Below are 24,033 nucleotides of genomic sequence, written 5' to 3'. Positions count from 1 at the left end.
ATTTTTCTAAATATATATATATATATATATATACGTAAATTAAAAAGTCCTTCCGAAGCGGGCGACGGGATTTCGATTCCGGCTGCCGACAGCTTCTTACGGGCGACCCCCCTAAACAACCTTTCTCTTTTTTTTTTGTGCCGACAATGATGCATTAGCTTATTTTGTCACAAATTCAACTTAAGTTGGTTGGCTTGAGTTCTTACATTGAGGTAACCATTCTCATGACGTATAATGTAAACAAGATGCCCTCATAGTCACAAGGAATTAAACCTATAAATTCTTCTTTAATCATATTAATTTATCAAAACAACTGCGCAATTTATTCAGTGAATACAATAAATAAAAAAAAAGAAGATTTACATTCACACCACTCAATTTCTATGTATTATCTAACACCTAAACTAACATTTTTACATGCATACCATCTTACCTATGCATGAAAACATGTATTTAACTTTTTAAAAGTTAAAATGTTGATATTTTTAATGTGATATGCAAGATTAAGATTGTATAAATGTAAAATATAAAATTTAGGTCTTAAATATGTAAATACATAGGAATTGGGTGGTATGTATGTAAATGTCTCTTATAAATAATACACAGCACCTATGTCACTAAAAGAGTAAATTAAAGAAGAGAATCAGTACTTGAAAATGGATGTGAGACCCGGAAAGAGCAAGGATATATCCATGTATTGGATCAGAACCTGAATAAGTGTTAAACTAAGGATTAGGATCAACATGGTTATTAAGTCATATAAGGTATCAATGATGCATTAAAATCAAATAGAATTTAAAAAACAGTTTCAGCATCTGATGCATTAAAACAAAGACTGCTAAACCTTACAGAATGCTTAGAATATTTTGACATCACAAGCAACAGCAGTATCGCTAAATTCAAAATAAGGACACTTCAAGTATTCTTCATTTAAGTTGCTAGAGAGACTTTTTCAGTAAAAGAATAAGAGATCATACACGACCGAACCAAATAGATGTCAAACAAGCTGTTTATCAAAAGAAGATTAGAACATAGAAACCAGGAACAGACAATTTTTTTGTATCATAGGTTATTTCATATATATAGCTGATGAGAAAAATACACCAAAAAATAGTCTAAAAATAGTATCCTCCTTCTAAAAGCAAGTAAAACTGTATATATTAGTGTGGGCTCCAAAAATTACAACCACTCTCCAGACTGTTATTTTGTTTATATTTTATTTTGAGAGAGCTTTGGGGGGTCAAATTTTTAGAAGACATATGAGATAATAGATAAGATACAACCAAAAGATTTGGCCCTCATTTTGAGGGGACATTTTGATTTGGGGTTTTAGGTATCTCATAGGCACAAGCTCTTATGGTCAATTACCCCTCCCGATAACAGTAGAACACTTTCAATTAAGGCTAGTCATTTAACACTAAATAATCAACATATAACAGCAGACATATATTTTAAATTGTAAAAATCTATCACTTGAAACTTATAACAGATGGTGGGGGAAACGATGACAAAACCGATCAAGATCATATGATTTTGTCATCCTGACTCATCGTAGCCCAAATCTACTTAGCCAGAGGAGTTAGTTGACCCAACCTGACTGAAACATCCTTATCAGCAACATGAGTTGCATTGACTAGGGGTGTAAATGAGTCGCGTCGAGCTTGATCTACCCTCCGCTTGAGCTTGAGTTTGATTAATTTTATCGATCTCAAGCTTAAGTCTTCAAGTTCGACGCATGTTTAATATAATAGAAAGAAAATGATATTAAGTTAAAATAACTTTACAATAAGTTGATAAATAAAAAATGAAAAATTAGGAGATAAATAAAAAGAAATCACCTAATATACAGATAAAAAAATATTAATTCCTTAACATTTTTAAAACCTTAATAATAGAGTTTTGAAATTTAATGTAACTTGAGTATATTTTATGCAAATATTCTTTTAAAAAAGTCAGCTCACGAGTATCGGGACTGGCTTGACTCACCTGCACCCCGAGTATCGTCCAAGAGGCCTTGTAGATTTGAGGTGGATGTGAGTTTGTCTTAAGTTTTTTAAGTGAAAAAATTTATTTGAATATTTTGATTAATTATTTTGAAAATATTAATCTTAAAGATTAACTCATTCGATTGAGATTCACAATCAATGCGGTCATTATCGGGGATTTAATAAATTTAAAAAATTTTATATTTAAAGGAAAATTCATTTTATTAAATTAAACTTTTTAAGATATGTCATATCGACTCCTATCCTTATAAGGAAAAAAATTGGACTAAGTGATTTGGACTTATAAATTTTTAACTTTATGATTTAGATGTTTATTATTGAATTTACTGAGAGTCTCAACTCCAGTCCTTGTGAGGAAGATCGAACAAGTTCGATGGGACTTACAACCTTGCCCTTTAGACAGGAAAGGTCGATGGATAGCATTCGTAGTTTAATTTTCTTGGATTTGACTATTAGTAAATGAAGGTTTTTTAATTTAAAAATAATCTTAATTTTTTTCAAATGAAGCTTGCAGGCTTATTCGAAGAATTTTAACCCACGTAGTATTCCAAACAGTTCAACTTTAAATACTTAGTACATTTCAATGAAGCACATGCGGGTTTTAAATTTCACATTTTTTGAATAGCTTAAAAAATTTTATAGATTAGGAACATTTGCACGAATTATGAATTGACATGAGATTTACATCAAAAAACACATGCAATATCTTAAAATTGTGCATAGTTGGCTCGATATATATATATATTTGAAACGTCTATAGCTAAGGAGTGTCCAATTTATCATTCACATAAGCCCAAAGACTACTAGTCAAATTTTCGAGACATTTCAATTGATTTAAGAAACACCCATGAAGTTTGTATAGGCTTTGAAAACTTTAAAGTCATTTGAAACTACAAACTTTTCTTTGGATATTATATTATTAGTGTGCATACAAGGTTACATCTCTGGGCTTTAAGAGAATAAGAGGAATCACTTTCTGTTCACTGACAGTAGTTTTACAAATCCCGTGGCGAGATTTTTAATTTCAAAATACCCAAATTTGAATTATTTTTCATCCCTCGGGTCTAAGTTAGAAAAACCCAATTTTGAATTGATTCTCAAACCCTAGAAGCCTAAAGTCTGAAAAGCTCAGTTTAAAGTATTTTCAAGTCTTGTGAGGTTAAATTTAAGAACCCAAAATTTAATATTTTTTAAGCCCTAAAACCCTACGTGTCAAAGCGCTAAAACTTTAAATATTTTTGAAAGTCTTAAGAGCTTAAATGTTAAAAGCCTAGATCCCATATATTTTTGAACTTTTAAAAACTCAACAGCAACAAGCCTTTATCTAACTAAGTGGGGTCTGTTGTATGAATCCTTTTTCTCCATTGCATTCAATTGAGTGTCATATTTTCATTTAATTCTAAAAGATTAAGATCAATTTTCATACAATACGCCCAAGTCTTTTGAGGTCTACATCCATCCTTCTTAACATAAGTCGAATCTAAGACATCTCCTAGCCGAACATCAGACTGTCGACGTTTAATGTGACCAAACAATCTAAGATAATTCTCTCTAATTTTGTCTGTTACTGAAGCCACACCAATCCTACGTGTCAAGCTGCACATCCGCCTAAAATGTAAAAACTCGAAATTTCCAAATTATTTTAAAATTCAAATAATTCACTTTTTATGTTATTTATAAGTTCAAAAATTCTAAGTTTAAAATTTTTTACAAGTCCAAATCACCCAAAAAATTGGCAATCTATCAGGCCTCAACCCCCGCTAGAAAGTACCAAGAGAATGTCAGTCTTCTCAACTGTTTTAAAAGACTCGATGTCAATGTCATGAGATATTGTAGCTAGAGAGAAAAAATAAAGATTTAAACCAACGGTCTTAAAAGACGCAATGGGTCTTCACTATACAAGCATAAAGATTTTAATTGCGATTCTGCATTTCCCCGAGCGAAACTTCTTTCCCAGAACGATACTTAACTCCTAAGAACGGAAAATCACATTTCCCAAGACGAATTTTTAAAAACCTTAATTTCATAAAAAATTTCCAAATGAGTCCACAGGTTTCCACGAACGGTACTTAATTCCTAGAGGTCAGTACTTGCACTTCATCGAATGAATATTTTAAAAACTACCATATTGCCATATTTTTATACCTTTACAAGCTTTGGCGGCGTTGACAGCAATGATATACGACAACAATGACGAACAATAAAATAAAAATACAACACAATTTTTTGCAATAAAATTTATAAATAATGAAAAGTAAAAAAATTTAAATTAAAAATCTTAGGCTTCGGTTTGGTTGCAAAATTTTGCTCAGGCTCGATTAAAAATGAGGTGGATGGTTCGACTTAGGGCAGAGAGGTGGCAAGCTTTGTTAAGCTCTTTGTACAGAGAGGAATAGGAGAGGATCGTTGTGAGGCAAGGAGAATTGATCGAAGGGTTTCGGTGTAGGAAGTCAGATGAAGGGTTTCAGGTCAAAGCATCGGGTCGGGCTCAGACTAGAATGAGGAGGAATGATGCGATAATCGAAGGAGGAACAGTCAAGGAGGATAGGGATTCCGCCGTTTGCTTCGATTCCAAAGAAGAAATGGGGAGGGCCTCGATTCTTCATGTGCAATTCAAAGTGGAGGAATAAGACAAAGTGGAGAGAGGCAGAGCGACAGAGAAGGATTCACTCACGACTTAAGGAGGAAGTGTCGTAGAGTGATGAATAGTGGAGTGGCTTCGGCTGCGTGGAGCGATGAACAGTAAAGGAAGAGAAAGATTGGAGTCATAGTTTGAAGAGGAAGAACAGGAGGACTAGGGTGTGGCTTCGGTTAGAAATCGACATAAAGAGTGGAGTTTTGGAGGTTTCTGTATGCAGCGAGAGGAGCAAATTTATGTGCAACAGAGAGGAGCGATAAAGGTGCGGGAGAGTAAAACAGACATGCGAAAATGAGAGGGAGGGTAGTTAAAAATTCTATCATGGCTTTTACTTCAAACCAAAGAAATGACTCACGCAAACAGTTACCAACTGTAAGTGATCATTTTGCATGCAAGAAAGCTCAAAAGTTAGCTTAATATAAATTAAGTTAATTAAATCTAATTAAAAACATCAATAATATTTAATTAATTATATTTTAATGTCAACAATTAGTTATTACACATCATAAGAATTATTATGTCTAGTTAAGAATTTAATAAAGCGGGAATAAAAAAGAAAATTATTTTTTGATTCATTACTAAAAAAGAACACACGAGTTCAAATATTTTATGTGCTAAATTAAAATCCTAAGACTAAACAAAGCCAGAATCGTCAACAACCTCCACGTCCAAACAAACTCACAGGTAAAATTAAGTTAAAATTAAGGAACACAGTTATAAAACAACATGGAGAAGATAAAGTAGAAAAATCTAAAAACCTTTAATTGGCAAACATATTGTTTTCTCAAAACTTAGAATTATCAACAATTCCAACTATCAAGTTAGAACATTCTCAAACCCCCTCCGCCGGAAACTTGGCATTCATTGAATTTTTCATGGTTATAATGTTGTAGATATTTTCTCCTCCCCAATCAACAATTATCCACCACTCCTTCATAAGACATTCAAAAATCTTCAGCATAAACAGCCTTCAACTTTCTAGGGCAAGCCTGTCTCCAGTTTTCTAGAAAAAGGAGATTTTAATGCTTTTTAAGCCTCCCAACCTATCGCTTATTGAAAAATTCTCTAAGGGCCGTCCTATTATTGAGAAAATTCATAAATTTATGACGGATCTAAAGCAAATAGGTGACTATTCTATTAGGCTCATTGGCTCTTGATCTGCGATCATAAAGCTATCGTTAGAAGCATATTATATAAAATTATTCTCACAATGATCCTTTTATAGATGTTAAATGTTCTTCCCATTTTAATTGGCCTGTGAAGTCTCCTATCACTTCAAATAGGATCACTTCTTCACGACTTCATCTAAACTACTTCCACCAATTCACATTAGTCTCCTTGGGTTTCAATTTCGAAAAGTCTACATATGGAAGTTGCGACAGCTATTTTTAATTAGAAATCTACAATACTAGGCCCTCTATATATGTATGTGCAAATAATGAGTACAAAAAATTATATTGTTTTCGCTATGCATGCATGCTTTACAAAAACAGTAAAGCTCAAATATATATTTTATAAAAAAAACCTATGGGCAAATATATTAAAATTGAAAAGATACATATAAGTTGTATGAGTAGGCCTAAAAAAGGCACCCAACCCACACGGTACAATACAAACAAAATCCCAAAAAAAGAAAAATACATGTAAGCTCAAAAAACCAAAAACCATCAAAATGCAGATTAGGGGCGACTCAATTTAGTCTTGTCTCTGTCTTTAATTCTAGGAAGGGAGTCAGCTAACAAATTGGTGAGATGTGTGTCATTACCCGAAGTAACCAACGTGTCATCCATTGAGTTTCTGAGCTCGAGAATGCCTACATTCTTCTTCTTCCGTCTGGATGTGTAAACCTGTCATTCCTCATCAGAATGCTGGCTCATCTGATCAGGGTGTTAGTCAAGAGAATGTCGGGCATGTATAAGTTGATGAGCTCCTTGCACCTGATTAACGAATTTTTATTCGGTACGTGTACCTCATGAAGGTCTGCATGCGGTACCAAATTAAAAACGGCCACATGGATTTTTCAATTTAAAAACTCTGTCATTATATGCCCTACCCGGCCCGAATCCCGCACAAAAAAAAGCGTTTTTTTGTCATTTTGATTCCCGCCAATTGAAAAAAAAATGGTATTTTGTCTACTTTAGGGTTTAGGGATTCGGGATATTCTCATTTCGTTGTCTCGTATTCGTTGGACCTGGTTTGATGGAAATAATTATTGACGAATAAATGTTGTTGGAATCTCAAAATACTTGCGATAAACATAACAATGAGCTGAAATCTCAGAATATTTTCGAGAATAATGAGAATGAGAAGAGTTTAGATGCGGCAGAAGGACATCAGCAGGTACGTTGAGGACTTATTTGAATGTAGTTCTAGGTTTTAAGGAATAATTTTATTGTTAATGAAGTTTGTTCTGTTTTTATATGACGTGTAACGCTAAGTTTCGGTAAGGGTGGGATGTGATGTTATTTAGGCAATATCACGGCACTGATTATTTTTGTAGTTGTTTTCCATTTCTGATTGTTCGTTATAGTATTAGTGGGGGTTTGGTGTTATTTTGGTAGTATACAATGTAACGTTACTGTCGTGGGGATTTTGTGTTTTTTTGGTAGTATCACAATGTTATTTTGGTAGTATCACAATGCAACGTTACTGTCGTGAGGATTTGGTGTTATTTTGGTAGTATCACAGCGTTACTAAGGTACTATTAGATCTGCTGACTTGATTTTCTTTTATGAGACTGGTAACATTTCTTAACGGCATTTGTTCGGCATGTTATATTGGCATTGTCATGGTGTTATTTGGGTTATATTATGGTATTATTATCGTGTTATTTATGTATTGTAACTTTGTATTAATGATGTTTAAATTTGCAGTCACCCGAAGCAGAGAAATTACTTCATGCAGTGGTCCATAACGAGAAGGAAGCCTATGAACAGTATTGTTTATATGCACACCATATTGGATTTACTGTGCGAAAGGAACACAGTGGTTTCTGGCCGAATTCAAAGAAGCTTAAGATAAAGGACTTTGTTTGTGGTAAGGCTGGTTTCAAGAAAGAGTTGAAAGACACAATCACGGTGAGGTTCAAAAGAGCGGACACAAGGACTTTTTATTCAGAAGTTTTTATTGTTGTATTCTTATTGTTTAAGTTGAAACAGACATTTGTTTTATTGTGGTTTTATATAGGAGTTATTCCAATAAAACTAGCGCTCTTGAAACGCTTCATAAGAATAAAACCTGAACATGACCGTAAAAATACTTAAGTACAACCAGCGCGGTTGACATACGACAGGTTTATTTCCGCCGATCCGTCTGGGTTCATTAGAATCTTTGGCGGCATATTCCAATAAAACCAGCGCTCATGAAACGCTTCATAAGAATAAAACCTGAACACGACCATAAAAATATCTAAGTACAACCAGCGCGGTTGACATAAGACAGGTTTATTTCCGCCGATCCGTCTGGTTTCATTGAAATCTTTGGCGGCATATTCTAATAAAACCAGCGCTCGTGAAATGCTTCATAAGAATAAAACCTGAATACGACCGTAAAAATACCTAAGTACAACCAGCGCTGTTGACATAAGACAGGTTTATTTCCGCTGATCCGTCTGATTTCATTTGAATCTTTGGCGGCATATTCCAATAAAACAAGCGCTCGTGAAATGTTTCATAAGAATAAAACCTGAACACGACTGTAAAAATACCTAAGTACAACCAGCGCGGTTGTCGTAAGACAGGTTTATTTCTGTCAATCCGTCTGGTTTCATTGGAATCTTTGACGACATATTCTAATAAAATCAGCGCTCGTGAAATGTTTTACATGAATAAAACTTGAACACAACCATAAAGAAACCAAAATATAACCAGCGCGGAAAATCTATTACAACAATATGAATATTGCAGAGGTAAAACCACAATACAACGATAAATCTATACAACCAAACCAGCAATAGATTAATGTCTCATTTGCAATACAACCAAATACACACCAGTTAACATGAATGTTTGATTGGAAATAAATCTATTACAATAAAGTAAACACATCAGTTCAATCTTTTATAATGGAGGAGAACCAAATGCAGATTTCATATGCTAATTCAGCCTGAAATCTTGTCATTTCATCCTGTCACTGCAGCTCCTTGCTCCAATCAACTAGGTTGGCCTCAACTAGTTTTTCAATGTACTTGCAGACAAACATGTCGCAGTAAATGTTGTTACTTTGAGTTGGTACGCCCTTAACCATTGTTAGCCCTATGATTCAGGTTTCCTCGTACCAAAACATAGTCTAGCATCCGCTGCAAACATTGATATCTACAAAGGTGGATGGCACATTTGTTATTGCATGACAAAATCAGAATGTTATTGATATATTATGTAGCATAAACTTACAACGCGCTCGCACACTACCTTATACTTTTTGTTAGGTAATGAATCATATATTCTTCATTTCTCATCCTTCAAGTCAAGAATCAACAATATCCAATGCTAGTTTTCAATAATGGGAAACAAGATAATTTCAGTATCTTTCACCGCTTCCTTCGTAATGTGGTGCAAAAACCTTAATTTGTCACCACATTCCATTTTTCGATAGGCTTGCATGAATTGACACACTTTTAATATAATTATCGACTGCATAAAAAATCTTATGACGACCATTATTTTATTTGTATGCATTATATAAAGAGGACACGTATAGATATCGCTGAAATGATGTTGGAGGTTGGATTTTGGGTCTTCTTGTCATGAAGAATCAGGGCTAATGCATCTATCTGGTCATTCCCAATCCATCCATTGCACAAGACATCATCCATCACACCCCGATCAATATAGATTGAACTATCTCTTAGGTGGACAATAAAGTCATTTCTAAAGGGTAAAAATAATATTTCTATCACCTCACATTAATAAACTTGTGATGAAACGACCAGTTGAATGCTACTCACTTTACAGTGTATTGTGACAAGCACTGATCAATTACTGTTTGCATTTCCTCAGATATCAGTGCTCACCCCCAAAAATCTATGTGTCTCTCAGTCAGTGAAGATTACACATAAACAAAGCAATTGAAATATCAAATGAAATAAACTACATATAAGAAATTAGTCCAAATTAGGTTAGAAATACTGATGTTTCAGATACGTCCATTGCAGGTGGTATCGGTGCATGTACTGGAGGTACATATACTACTAACCGCAAAGTTGTTTTAGTTATTGGTGAGGTGGCAGCAGTATCAGGTAGTTCTGGGGTGGCAGCAGTAGCAGCAATTGGCTGATCTGAGGTGGCAGTATCAAGTACTTGCTTTACAATATATGAAATTTGTACATGTGTTTTTCTAGAGAGCCAGTAATATCTTCATCAGTCATTGTTTCATCAACAGACAAAATCTTTTTAGCATCCTTTGATGTTTTCCTTCGTTTACATTCAAAAGGTGTTAAAGGGGAGCTCACAACCTTCTTCCTACGACTGTGTCGGCCCTTCACATATTCCTCTTCAACATGAGGGATTATAACAGAAGGGGAGGGGGGCTGGGAAGAATGCTCATCAGCATGTGGGATTCTAGCAGAAACAGGAGGGTAGGGGGCTGGGCAGATTGCTCTTCAGCATGTGTGATTACAACAGGAGAGGAGGGAGGCTGGGCAGATACCTCTTCACAATGTGTGATTACAACAGGAGGGGAGGGGGGCTGGGTAGATACCGCTTCAGCATGTGTGATTACAACAGGAGGGGAGGGGTGCTAGGAAAATTCCTCAACAGCATGTGGGATTCCAACAGGAGGGAAGGGGTGCTGGGCATATTCCTCGTTAGTATGTGAGATTACAACAAAAGATGATGGGGACTGGGCATATGCTTCCTCTAGTACTATGTCTATATCAGCACCGTCATTTTCATTTTTTTCAATTTTATTCTGTAGATTCAACATTTGGTCTTGCAGACCCGAAACTCCAATAGTAATTGTATTAAGAGTCCCTCGAAACTCTTTGAACTATTTCTCTTGTCCTTTGATAAGATCAATTATTGCTTCAAGGTTCTTGTTCGTTACATCGAAAATTGGTTATGGGGCAGTCTCCCCTTCAATAACTGGCCCCATATCAAATGTTACAGGAGGTTCTGCTCTAATTTCAGGCTGACGGATTTGACAAATATCAGGTAGTCCCTCATCTGGATTGACCAGAAAATTTAGTTCCTCCTCTTGTAGGTCCAAGAATTTATTATTGACCTACAAGACATTTCAGGATACAAAAACCTTAATCACTATTCCAGAAATAAGTTATTTAACAAGTGTAAATGACTGACCTATTCACTGGTCAGCCTCTTAAATGCCACATCTATCTGCGATGAGTTCAAGCTAACAGTTGTTGGTCATCTCAACATCATGGGTCTGGCCTCAGTATTGGCAAGCGTTACCACAGATGTATGCTCAAAAAACCAGGGCTAAATAAAAGATACACAATATTCAGCATAAAAGATAATTAATAAACAGTAACGATATTCAAGTTCTTCAATATACTGACCGTAAACAAATAAAGAAAACTATTTATGTATCCAATAAGTTTGTTCCGCAATAATTTGATAGCGACTGCATTAATTTGCTCTAAAAGAAAATTACAGAGCGCAGTCGGTCAATTAAATGAGGCAAAAGTCTATATTTTCTCCCCAAAGTTGTTAAGTCATTCGGGTACACTAAAATTACTCGAGAAAAAAAAATAGATTAGATAACAAAAACAAAAATTTTATAAATAATTCATAGTAAACCCCCCTTTTACGAAGTTAAAGAGATTGTTCCTTATCTGTTAGGCATCCACGCCACATGATGGACATTTACTCAACTTTGGCACTGCGCCTCTATTTGACATGTCAATTAGCAGGACAACTTCATCGGGCAACAGTCGTAGTTCTTTCCCTCTAATTTTGAAAATCATTTTATCTTGTTGCCAACATTGCAAGATTTAAAGTGTCAAGACATTCTCTTGAGAATATGGAGGGAGTTTGAATAACTGTTCAAAATTCATTATTTTGAGCTCATTTATCGTATCCTCGGATATTGAATACCTCACCTTATCCAGCGCATCTCTAACCACAGATGGTCGGTATCTACAACTCATTGATCGTGGGTTCACAAACCTACCAAAAATAATACAATGCAACAAATATCAGGCGTTATTCCGGTGTGATTGTATTATTATGGTATTATTACGATATTATTGTGGTAATATTTCGATGGTATTATTCACGTAGTACTACTGTATTATTACGGTAAAATTGTGGTTATATTTCGGTGATATTATTAACGTTGTACTATGGTATTATTACGACATTATTATGGTATTATTAAGGTTATATTTTGAAAGTATTATTCTTGTACTATTATTTCACTTTATTACGGTATTATTTGACTTTATGGGATTATTACGGTTTTATTTGACTTTATGGCATTATTAGGGTTTTATTTGACTTTATTATTTAGTATAAGTCAAGTTTTGTATACGAAAATTGTATTTTTATTAAACGAACTGCATTTTATCACTGTAATAATCACTATTACCTTGAGGAACCATAGTATTAGAAGAAGAAAAAACAACCAAGAAACTCTAATAATCACTATTTAAAAGAACTGCATTTTATCACAGTATTATTTAGAAATGCATTTAGAAGAACTGTATTTAGAAAAAAAAAACAACCAAGAAAAAAAAATATTACTTGGCAGAACCCTCTTCAGTAACTTTCTTCTTCTTCTTACGGTCATTGGTTTTTCTTGGACTGCATTCTTGACGGCTCATCTTCGGTTTTTATTGTCAATGGCTCTTCGGCTTCCACTATCATAGGGTTTTCTTTGATTTCCATCTCAGAAGGTTCGGCTTCCATCTTGATCAGCTGAACTCTAGCGGTGAACTAAGGAATGTACTTCGACCGGCGAATGAAGACTCGAAACCCAAAACAGTTGGCGAATGGCAAAAGAAGTGGTGCGTCTGTCGGTTTTCCTCCGGAGTTCTTGTTCGATAGATGTTTCGTATTTTGTTCGTTCAATTAAATCATGAGGTATCGGGCGGGAGTACAACTGGGTCCCACGTGATAAAAAAATTTTAAAATTTCAAGGAACCCTCGAATGTTACCATAATTCAACCATACTAATACTCCACTAAATAAAAACATAATAAAACAACAATAAAATCACGATAACACCGCAGGGCACTAAAAAAATTACCGTGGAGCTAATCACATTAATATCACCACAATAAGACTCGAATAATACCATAATACAACCATAATAATATATCACATCGATGTTAATAAACAGATAAGTTAATAATATGTCAATCACTCCGCAATAAAATAATAATACTACATAACAAAAAATAGATCAATAATATTCGAATAATTCACTAATAATACCACAATACTACAGCAAGTCGAATAAACATAGCGATACATATAACAATAACCACCGTTTAATACATAGTATGCGGCAAATGGGAGGTCAGGTCGTTGGCATGTAGATTCAGCTCCAACTCTGTTTGTTAAATTTGTGGGCAATGAGATCAGAGTTATTTAATTACTCGTTGAGGGCTTGGTCAGGATAAGTGAAGAAGCAGAAAATTGTAATATATCTAATCTTCATTTTAGTTGAAGGTAGAGTTTCCTGATTGCTCGGAAGCAATGAGATTGAGTTATTTAGTGATTCAGATAATCTTGATTGATAAGCAGTCAAAAATCATTCTAATTTATGATCAAAGGTTGATTGAGAGGAAGTTTCAGGCTGTTCGCACATTTCAGGCAAGTTTCAGGCTGTTCGCACATCTAAAATTGATCGAGTTATATAATTTGTTGACAATGCTGATGATGTGATTTGTATCAAGTAATTCAGGTAATGGGTTTGCTAAATTGTGGAAACCGAATAAAATGTTATTGCAAGTTAAATTGTTCTGCACTTCTTAAGTCTTATGTGACTTGTGTTTCAACTGGTTCACCTGACGGAACACCATTCACATCATACTTAAGAAGTCCAAAACATCAAAACTTACAATTACATTTTATTACATTTTATTCTGTTTTTTCTGTTTTCACAATTTAGCAAACTCATTACGACTTACTTGATACAAATCACATCTTCGGCATTGGCATCAGATTATATAACTCGATAAACTTTAGATGTGCGAAACGTCTAAAACTTCCTCTCAATCAACATTTGATCATTGATGTGAATGATTTTTCGACTACTTATCAATCAAGATTATCTGAATTACTAAATAACTCCATCTCATTACTTCTGAGAAATCAGGAAACTCTCCCTCAACTAAAATGAATATCACATATATTACAATTTTCAACTTCTTCATGATGTTGACCAAGCTCTCAATGAGTCAAAAAACAACTCTATCTCACTGCTCACAAATTTGTGTCAAATGTTTCAAAAAATAGTACTTGGTTTGTTCGCCCATCTTCCTCTTTTCCTGCATGCAATGATTTAAGTTATAGAAATACAAATCAGAAGACAATAGTAAAACAAGTGCGTCTATTAAAACAGCAAAGACAATAACACCATAATCACACAACAATAAAATCATAAAGCCGCAGCAAAAAAACTCTTTCAACAGTACAATAGCACAACAATAAAAACATAATAATATCACAATAACACTAACATCCCTCATTAACAAAAATAACACGAGAATACTGTCAAGATAATATCGCGGTAAAACTATAAATCATTACCCCACAATAACACCAACAGCAAAAACAATAACACCATAATCACACAACAATAAAACCATAAAGCCGCAACAAAAAAACTCTCTTCAACAATACAATAGCACAACAATAAAACCATAATAATACGACAATAACCCCACAATAACACCAACATCCCTCATTAACCAAAATAACACGAGAATACTGTCAAGATAATACCTCTGTAAGACCATAAACCATTACCCCGGCCTAAATGCAAGCATAACATAAACAGTTAAAACGACAACTTCGAATAAATTGAAAATCACTAAAGTAAAACTCCGATAAAATCAGATAAATAAATTGTTAAACACAAGCAATAATATGTCAGAACTATACCTTAGATAAAAAACTAAAGATACTATTAAATCAACTAATTAAACATCCGATAAACCCAGACAAATGCCAGAAGTATCCATAAAATCAAAAAATAAAACTCGCACAAACCCTGGAACCCAAACCGCAACAATGTTTTTAAGGTAAAAAAAACATTTTCCACGAAGCTAAACTCACTTGGATCTAGATGTCTTCTTCGTTGTCTTCATCGAAAATATTCTGAACGAAGCTAAACTCGCACGGATCTGGAAGTGGTTTTCGTTCTCTTCGTCGGCAGAGCAATCCATTTCGGCAGCACCAAACCCTAAAGTGCAAAAGTAAAGTAGGGGAAAATAGGGAAAGGGCCTTGTGCATTAAATTTTCCGAAAAAAGAAGGGTCAGGTCGGGTTGGGCGTCAAAAAATAGAGTTTTTAACATAAATAATAGTTGTGGGGTCGGATTCCACGTGGCAGGCAGCTTCTTATTGGCTCCCGTTTGCAAGCCTTCATGCGGTACACGTACCGAATAAAAATTCCTGATTAACAATAACAACTTGCTCGTTCTGATGAGGTGGTAGAACCGCAGTAGAAAGATTTCCAACAAAGATAGGTTCTAGTGTATATGAAGTATGAATTATCTCCTCTGCATCAGATACTTCCTGAAGATGAGGAGCTGAAAGGTTATTCTGATTATCGATTCAAACATTGTCCCTTGTGGATAAGGATCCTTCAGTATTGATTTCAAAGAGGTTTGACGTTGTAGGTTGCATAGCAGAACCATCCGGCAGCACATCAATCGCAGTAACAGAAACAGTATTGTCAAGAGGGGAGTCCCTATAAGCAATTAACTCAGACAACAACTCTTGTCTTGTGGTAAATCCCTCCACAGGTGGAGCAGATTTGTCCAGAGCAGTGGGGTTAGACACATCCTTATTCATTTGAGCTTTAGGTTTTAAGTTAGGGTGGAGTCTGTGACATTTGTCAAGGAGATGCCCAAACATCTTACAATGGGTACAATAAAAGAGTCTATGTTCCATGACAATTTGTTGTCAATATTCATTTTGTGTTGTGCCCAGCCAGACTTCTGTAAAATCAGGTAAAGTAATATCCCTTTCCACAAGTATTCTGATAACAGAAGGTCTGGTTAGATTGAAGGTGGGTAGATCTAGCTTCATAGAATCCTCAAGTATGGCTCCAATAGAGTAGAGAACCTAATTATTAAATAAATGCAGCTTGAGACCAGGTAAACTAAATCATACTGGTACAGTGGGAGGTTCATGGTTTTGGTTAAAATCAGGAGACCACTTGAGCAACTTCATTGGCTTTCCTGCAATTTTAAGATATTTTTTAGAGAAAATCCGAGCGTAGTATTCAGTTGTTGTTAACTGAATCAACGCATGTCTCTCATCAAGAAGTCTCACTTTTTACTTTCCTACTAATTTGAGATCTTCAAATTTTTTTCTGATAACTTTCATAAGGGGATGCCCCCATTGAAATTTTCCGATAAGAATGAACTTGCATTTCTCAGTTAAGGTTGAGATTTCTAAATCAGAGAAAAAGAGAGTTGTTTTCACACCCTTTCCACTCACCTTCTTAACAAAAAAGCAGTCACCTGTATCATCACGACATTCTTTATAACACGACGAAAGACAACAGCCGAATCCTCCAGATGGTTACCCAGCACATGATTGAAAAGGCTTTCCCGGGTTCAGTCGAAAGAGGAGGAATTGTACCCATCAAAGTAGACAGTCGCGAACGAAACCAAACGCGAGGGCAAAGTAGAGACGCACGCTCCGATGAAGTTGACAGAGTTTATAAATATATAACTCGGGCATATGAATAATATGTTCATCGCAGGAGGCTCTGCCAGGGTTTTGCCCGATGGCGATTTCCTTCGTCTTCTTTTTAGAATCATCTACCTTGTTCGACTTCATCACCTTCAACGACTTCGTCTGCTTAGGCCGATCTCTTCAGCTGCTTTATGCGGCTTCATCAGCTTCGTCAGCTGCATTGTTCGTGATTTGGTTGTCTTCTACGACTCAAATCGTCAATCTAGCCCCACCGCTATACTCGAAGAAGACAGGAAGGGTCGTAGCTCGTCTCATTGTGCTCAAAGAAGACGGCAAGGGGATTGTGTCACAACTTGTCGCCTCGTCGTGCTCGAAGAGGGTAGAGCCGAAGCAGAGCCTCGTCGAGCCCCAGCTTCTCGCTTCCTATGCACAGACATCGACACCTGCTTGACAACGCCCCGTACGATACCCTTCTCTCTCCTCTGCAAACGTTATTCTACAGTTTCGTTCTCGGTCTTTTTGCCTTCTGCTTCGATGGCAACTATTCCTCCCCCGAATCTACCCCTACGTAAATATTCTTTTGTTGAGGCACTTGCTAAGGGTCTAGACACTGAGAAGATTGTCGACAATGTGGTGTTTCCTCAAATCTATCATGATTCTCTTGAAGAAATAGCCGACTGTCCATTTAAGAGGGCATGTAGGAAGAATGGTAAGGTTGCTCTTATCTTTTCAAACTTCGAATTCTCTACTCTGGTTGAAAAATAGAAAATTCACTCTTATTGAGAAATTTCAGTTGAAGCATCCCAAAATGAAGGTTATTCGCAAAGCTTTTCAGAATCTCAAACTTGTAGGACAATGAATAGATGGGAGACATGTGATGATATATTTGACTACGGATGAAGACTATGCTAGGATTTTTTCAAGGAAATACCTCACCATTGAAGGAATAACTATGAATTTTCTCCAGTGGTCTCTTGAATTTGATCCAAATCAAGAACTAACTACAGTACCAATATGGTTTAAGTTACCTGAGCTTAAGTTGCATCATTTCAACCATCAGGTCATTTATTCCATTGGGGTCATACTTGGGAGACCAATGAAATTAGACATACCCACTTTTAATCTCACCAGGTCTTCTATTGTCAGGATCCTTGTGAAGAGAGATATCACTTTACCTGACATTGAAGAAGTTTGGTTTGGCACTGCACATAATAGGTACTGGCAACAGATTATCATGAAACGGAGACCATGTTATTGCACCCATCGTAAGATGTTTGGACACACACTTGAAAAATGCTTCAGGCTCCATTTTGATTTGAGACCCCAACCTCAAGTGCCTCACCTAACTACTCAAGAAGCACCTATTCCACCGGCTGATATGTTGACCTAAAGTGCCTCACCTAACTACTCAAGAAGCACCTATTCCACCGGCTTATATGGTGGAAACTGCAACTAGAGAGGATATTGCCACTGATTTTGCCCCAAAGGAGCACCCCTCGCTACCTCAACCCCTCATGTTTCTGAAAATGAGGATAATCTCATTTTGGCGCCTGATGATGCTCCATATGCCACGAAAACAATTATTGCTGATGTTTAGGGCCCTCAAACCCTGGCGGAGGGAAAAGTTCAAGGTGATCAACAGGTAGAAATTGCTCCCATTAATGATCAACTCAGTGATAAGTTGGAACAACCCTTGGAAGATGATTTGCAAGTTTACAAAACCGGGAAGAAGAAAAAAGGACTAAAAGAACTCATGGATTTACAGGAGGACGCTTTGCTCGTTTCGGATGGAAGCCCCCATCACAGTTTGGTGCTCGACTCCCGCTCTAGATCCAGGGAGAGAGGAAAGCCCACTCATCATAATTAAGCTCTCTGGTGGAATTCTGCTCCTCCTGAGTAGCCCGCAGAACATTTTTATCTTTTTGGGGAAATTGTCTCTATTTGTACATTTTGGTTATTTTTTTAGTTGTGAGTTCCTAGGACCAGCTCACTAAAACATTTGTATCTTCTTCCCATCAATGAAAAAATTTTAGCGACACAGCGACACAGCGACACAGCGACACAGCCACACACACACACACACACACACACACACACACACACACACACACACACACACACACACATATATATATATAAAACTCGAGTCAATGAAATTTTTATTTTAGCGAACTCACACACACACACACATATATATATATATATATATATATAAAACTCGAGTCAAAATGAACCAAACATGATAGAACAAACTATTTGTATTCGACTCACGCCAAACACGATAGAACAAATATCTATTTGTATTCAGCTCGTTTGCAAATCGAGCTAAAAAATTTGTTAGTGTTCAGCTCACTCAACGAATGCATCGAACATGAGCTAGTTAACAAGTAGCACATGAGTTGTTCGTGAATGACGAGCTATTTTGATAGAACCCTACGTGCTTATATTGTTTTTTTCTCATTCCTTCCAGCCATATCCACAATTTCAAGCAAAAAGCATTTGTCGCCTCACAGCTCTAACCTCTACAATAATGGTATCCCGGTTCAAGCAACAAAAGTTTACAAAATTGGTTCCAAATTACTAGGCAACATTGCTTTTGCAGACTCCTTGAGAAGAAGAGTGTCAATAATCTAAACCTTTGGGTCAAATTGCATGGAGGCCATGTTGTCGTGGAGCGATGAATAAACTTGCCCTAGAAAGTTGAAGGTTGTTTATGTTGAAGATTTTTGAAAGCCTTATCAAGGAGTAGTGGATAATTGTTGATTGGGGAGGAGAAAATATTCTAGCCACGACTTCTACAACACCACAAGAAGTTCGCCTGTTGTTGAGGATCTCAAGGAAAACAGTGATGACAATATAAGGGTATGTCTGCAGCTTACCCAGCTTATCTTGGTAATCTGTTGATCAGCAGTTTATCCTCATAAGTTGGTTAGTTGTTTGGATTTTGTGTTTCGAAAACAGCTAATTTTGGATAAATGACCATTCTGCCCTTGTTCTGGATAAGCTATTTAGCTGTTTAGTTTGTGTTTGAAAAATAGCTGATTTAAAGTTTTTTGTGGATAAAAGGCCATTTTGACAAGCGTTCTGTTGTTGTTTACACTAAAATTTTAACGGCTACACATTTGACAGTTCAGAACAAAAAATATCATTTCATAACAATACAAAATTATGATAATTTCAATAATTTTATTTAATTATAAAAAAGTCAAATTTGTTCTTAATAGTGACAAATGGAGGTTATCGCACTTAGCTCAACTTGAGAAGAGTTCCAATGTTCAATAGTTCTCCCAACAACAAGTAGATCACCGTTTTCGTCTCGAATAACCAAGCCAATGCCACCTGAGTAGGATGGGAGAAGGGCCCCACCCACATTAATTTTCAACCGACCTGGAGGGGGAAGGGGGGTGCCACCAAAAGATGTATGAAACAGTCTAGGGGGTGTCATCTTACTCAACTATCTTCTATCTCACTCACTTTATATCATCAAGGCGTACTTTACACTCACCTTCATAATTGTTTTCTACAAACATTTCTAATTATGTGGAAGAGATTACTTCTTGTATACTCATTCACTCACTTCCTACATAAAACCAAAGCAATGAATAAATTAGGCCAATCACTTGTTCTAAGTAGATCAACACTTCTTCATCCACAATTATTAAACATATAGTTAACATCCACAATAATCAAAGTCTGTCAAGCACTTGAATTGTTGCATTCCACATAAGATGTATGGTTATAAGATGTTCAATTCAAAACCTGGTGCATATTGAACTACAAATTAGTTTCAAAACAGAGGTATAATTTGGTATTGGCATTAAAACGGGAATTATGTTGCATATATTTTAAATCATACCAAAAAAGATTTTTTTTTTCAGCCAAAACCTTTAGTTCTCTTAGATTATAAAGCTAGCTTTTTTGACTTTTAAGTAGGATTTATCAAATTATATTAGAGCTACAGGTTGAGAGAAACAAGCCAGAGGATGTGTTGTATGAATGAAACAAGTGGGATATAGTTGTCTACTTATTCGAAAAAGAGAGGGCTTGGTGATTTTTTTGGAAATAGCAAGATCAATTGATGATCTATGGCAAACCATAGAGGACAACAAATCGATAATTTTCAATAAGAAATAACCAGATAGAGATTTACAAAAGAAATGTAAATGGTTATGGCAGCAACGAAGAATGCGAAGAACTTAAGTTGAAAGAACGCCACTGATTTGACTAGCAATTCCCTGGACCACTCGCCAGAGAGAATATTCAATATAGTCGGCGCTCACATTGTCAGGGTATCCCTCCGGCAGCATTAACCTGAAAAAAAGTTCCTGGCATCGCTGCCAAAAGATCCACACGAATCGTTGACCTAGCAAACTAGAAGAGAAGGTGTTTCCGCCTCGCTCTCGGCCCTCGACAACAAAGGAATCGCAAGGGAAGAATCGTAGGGGAAAAATCGTAGGGGAAGAATCGATCCAATGGAACGATAGAGAGGAGTAGGCGAGCACGAAATCGATCCAGGCGAGGCGAATCGCAGGGGAAAAATCGCAGGAGAACGAGGGTAGTATCGGGATCGGGAGACAAAAACACGGGACGTTGGGTCGTATCCACATTCGGCGTCTAATATATTTTAAAAACGCCGTTTCCTGAAACACACGCAAAACGCTCGAAACAAACGCCTTCACAGCATTTTGAAAACGCACAAGCGGCAAATAAGTTACCCCAAACACACCCTAAGTTTCAATCTTTTTAATTAGAAATCTGCATCTCTTATGTTGTGTTGATCTATAAACACTGTTAGTATAAGCCATTAATCTGTCACTTATTCTAGAATTTTAATATCGTTGCAGTATTTTTGGGTCTTGAATATATGTTCTGCTCTTATCTACAGGAAAAAATTGGTCATTGCATTATTTTTCTTCTATCTATTTTTACATCAAGAAAAAAAATTACCACCGACAAATTACAAGTTAGATCTGAAACAGAGAATGTTGAGATCTTAACTACTAGGGCCGGCTAATTCACTTATATTTTTTTCTCATTGAAAGCTTGGCAAAATTCTTAATAAAACTTTGATATAATCAATTTCAAGGAACAATGCAAATGAAACAATTGTGAATTTTGCACAAACAAATTCTTCAGAGTTCATGAAAATTGAATTGAAAGAATTGAAACCACCTTTCTGAAGGAACTGGATGAGCTTATTAAGAAGAAGCGGGCTGAGAAAACCAACTCCATCATTTACTATCTGCAATAATTTTAAACAAGATCATGGCTTAGGCTGGCAGGCTGTGCATCTAATTTAAGCTCAGAGAAGAAAAGATCAAGGCTAGTACGTGTTTGGGAATTTAATAAGTAGCAAAGACACCGAGTAATATGTGGTCTCCAGATTTGAATGTATGTAGATGAAAAATTATACACCAAGCAATTTAAGTTAACTTTTAGATGAATTTTTACAATCTTCAGGGAAATTTGGATAAGACTTCATAATTTAGTAGAAGGCATATCAATGAAAATTAAAATGAATCGAGAATTTCAAAACTGGCTATAAATGTATAGAATGTTGCAGATACTGTTAGAAAAATATAATGAATATAATCAAGTGCAGGGAAGTACATGATGAAAATATTTGAGGTGCCTGCTGACATAAAATTGATCTAATTTACGGCAGAGGAAAGCAGGTCTGTTATCTAGCTACTTCTGCAAGCTTAAGCTCGTGAAGCCGTAATAGAATGGATTACAATCCACTATAAGCTTAAGCTCTTGTAAGTACAGTTAAATTTCATATATATAACTTCTAGGAAAATTTCAATGGCTTAATTTTGAAAACTCAATTTTGCTTATTTACATAAGTTTTATATGACGTTTATAAATTATTTTGGCTATCACAAGAAGTGCTTTGGCAAATTTAAGTTTGGAATGTTCAATTTTGGTATTTTTATATTACGCTATTCCGCAAATGTTTGCTTGCTTTATATAAACCTCAATACTTAGATTTGCGAGACTCTTAAACATAAATAGTTCAACTTATTTTTCCTGTTCAAACACACTCTATCTTCATCTGTCTTAATGATTCAAATGATAAACCTATTTTCTGCATAAACTAGACTAAGACACCAGTCCAAATTCCATAATCTATTTGCAATCATCAAAATCAAAGGCAATGGAGTCAGCAAAATCTTAATAAAGCATTTATATAACAATGTTTTTCTTGGCTACCTTTAAAAAAAAAAAATTAAAACAACCGTTTGTTGCACATTGAACAGCCTACTAGTAATGTAAGATTTGATAGATAAATCCAAAAAAACAATAATAGTTGGCTGTTTTAAGTGATACTCTTTACACCTGAGATCAAACCATAAAAAGGTCATCCAGTTCGAATGGAGAGAACGATTTACGTCCTCTTCTCCATTTAAAATAAAATAAAATGTTGGTGCAAGAAAAGCATAAAATATTACTAATGAGTTAAGCGCCAAACTAGTCCCAACTATTTTACATATGGTCATTTGAGTCCCACATTATATAAAATATTAAATTAGTGATACTGTTCTAGAGCTCCTAGAAGGTGTTTAGGAAGCGCATGTAATGGGAAGGTGGTTGTGAAGTGGCGGAGAAATGATAATATGCGAGTTTGACGGCTTTTAGATAGGGTTCGGCATCGATCAGTGGCTGCCCCTGCTGAACAACAAAGTAAACTCCGAATCGGCAATGTTTGGGTGGCGAAGAGGTTCTGCCACCTGTTCCTGAGCAAGATACAGAGATACCGCTTACTCCAAAAAGCATAAAACAAAGAGCAACTTCACTCGAACACAATAATATTAGTCAAACTTGTCCAAACCACAAAAACACACATAAAAAGTCACCTAATAGAAATAAGCTAATAGGAAATAAGAAAATAGGAAAGAAATAGAAAAGTAAGAAAATATTAGAAAAATTTTATCGGGATTGCATCAAGGCGGGATGTCATCCCACGATCACGAGGAATCACAATCCCACAAAAATGTCAAAATGAGGGAGTCTACATCCTGCAGGAAGGAGAGCGTCCCTTGTCACTCTCCTCAGATAAGAGAGGCTTCTCCTTCTCCGGAAGGACCCGAATGCCACTGTCGGACATTATTTCTCACAAAATACTTACAAAGATTTTCAAAGTTGTGCTTCACTCTTATTTGATCATCAGATTGCGACGACAATGCTGAACTGAATTGGAATTTAATACCCAGCTTACCCCGTGTAGTCTTCCATAAATAGCTTAAAAGCTTCTCATCTCTACAGGTTGAACCTCCCTCAGCAGTGCCAACTTAGGAGATAGGTTGTCTAAAGAACCCGAAATTCTCTTGTATGAGATTATAATGTGTTTGGTATTGACTTCTCAAACTCAAGGCCCACTCAAACAACCAATGTCAGTTATACTGATGCTCCTCTTAAGACTTGCAAAAATGTAATTTGAGGTACCATATCCTTAAACTCTGTATAAACGCTCATTACCTCATATTTAATTATCACAACCCGACCCGGTTCTTAGAATTAACCCAGGCAAGTGCAGACGGCAGATGGTGTGAATTA

The 24,033-nt window shown here is 35.9% G+C and overlaps 1 protein-coding gene across 1 annotated transcript in view; it reads right to left on the bottom strand.

Moving 5' to 3' along the window:
- Positions 1 to 24,033, bottom strand: part of LOC110029169 (ABC transporter C family member 13) — a 158,609-nt gene that overhangs the window by 120,489 nt on the left and 14,087 nt on the right. Inside the window, 3 exon segments of the mRNA XM_020731338.1 lie at positions 651 to 671; positions 673 to 709; positions 21,649 to 21,718. Coding sequence (XP_020586997.1) covers positions 651 to 671; positions 673 to 709; positions 21,649 to 21,718 — 128 coding nt within the window.

Source organism: Phalaenopsis equestris, unplaced genomic scaffold, assembly GCF_001263595.1.
Source record: "Phalaenopsis equestris unplaced genomic scaffold, ASM126359v1 Scaffold000552, whole genome shotgun sequence".
Taxonomy (NCBI): domain Eukaryota; kingdom Viridiplantae; phylum Streptophyta; class Magnoliopsida; order Asparagales; family Orchidaceae; genus Phalaenopsis; species Phalaenopsis equestris.
Note: the sequence above shows the minus strand (reverse complement) of the source record. Positions and strands in the feature narration are given on the sequence as shown.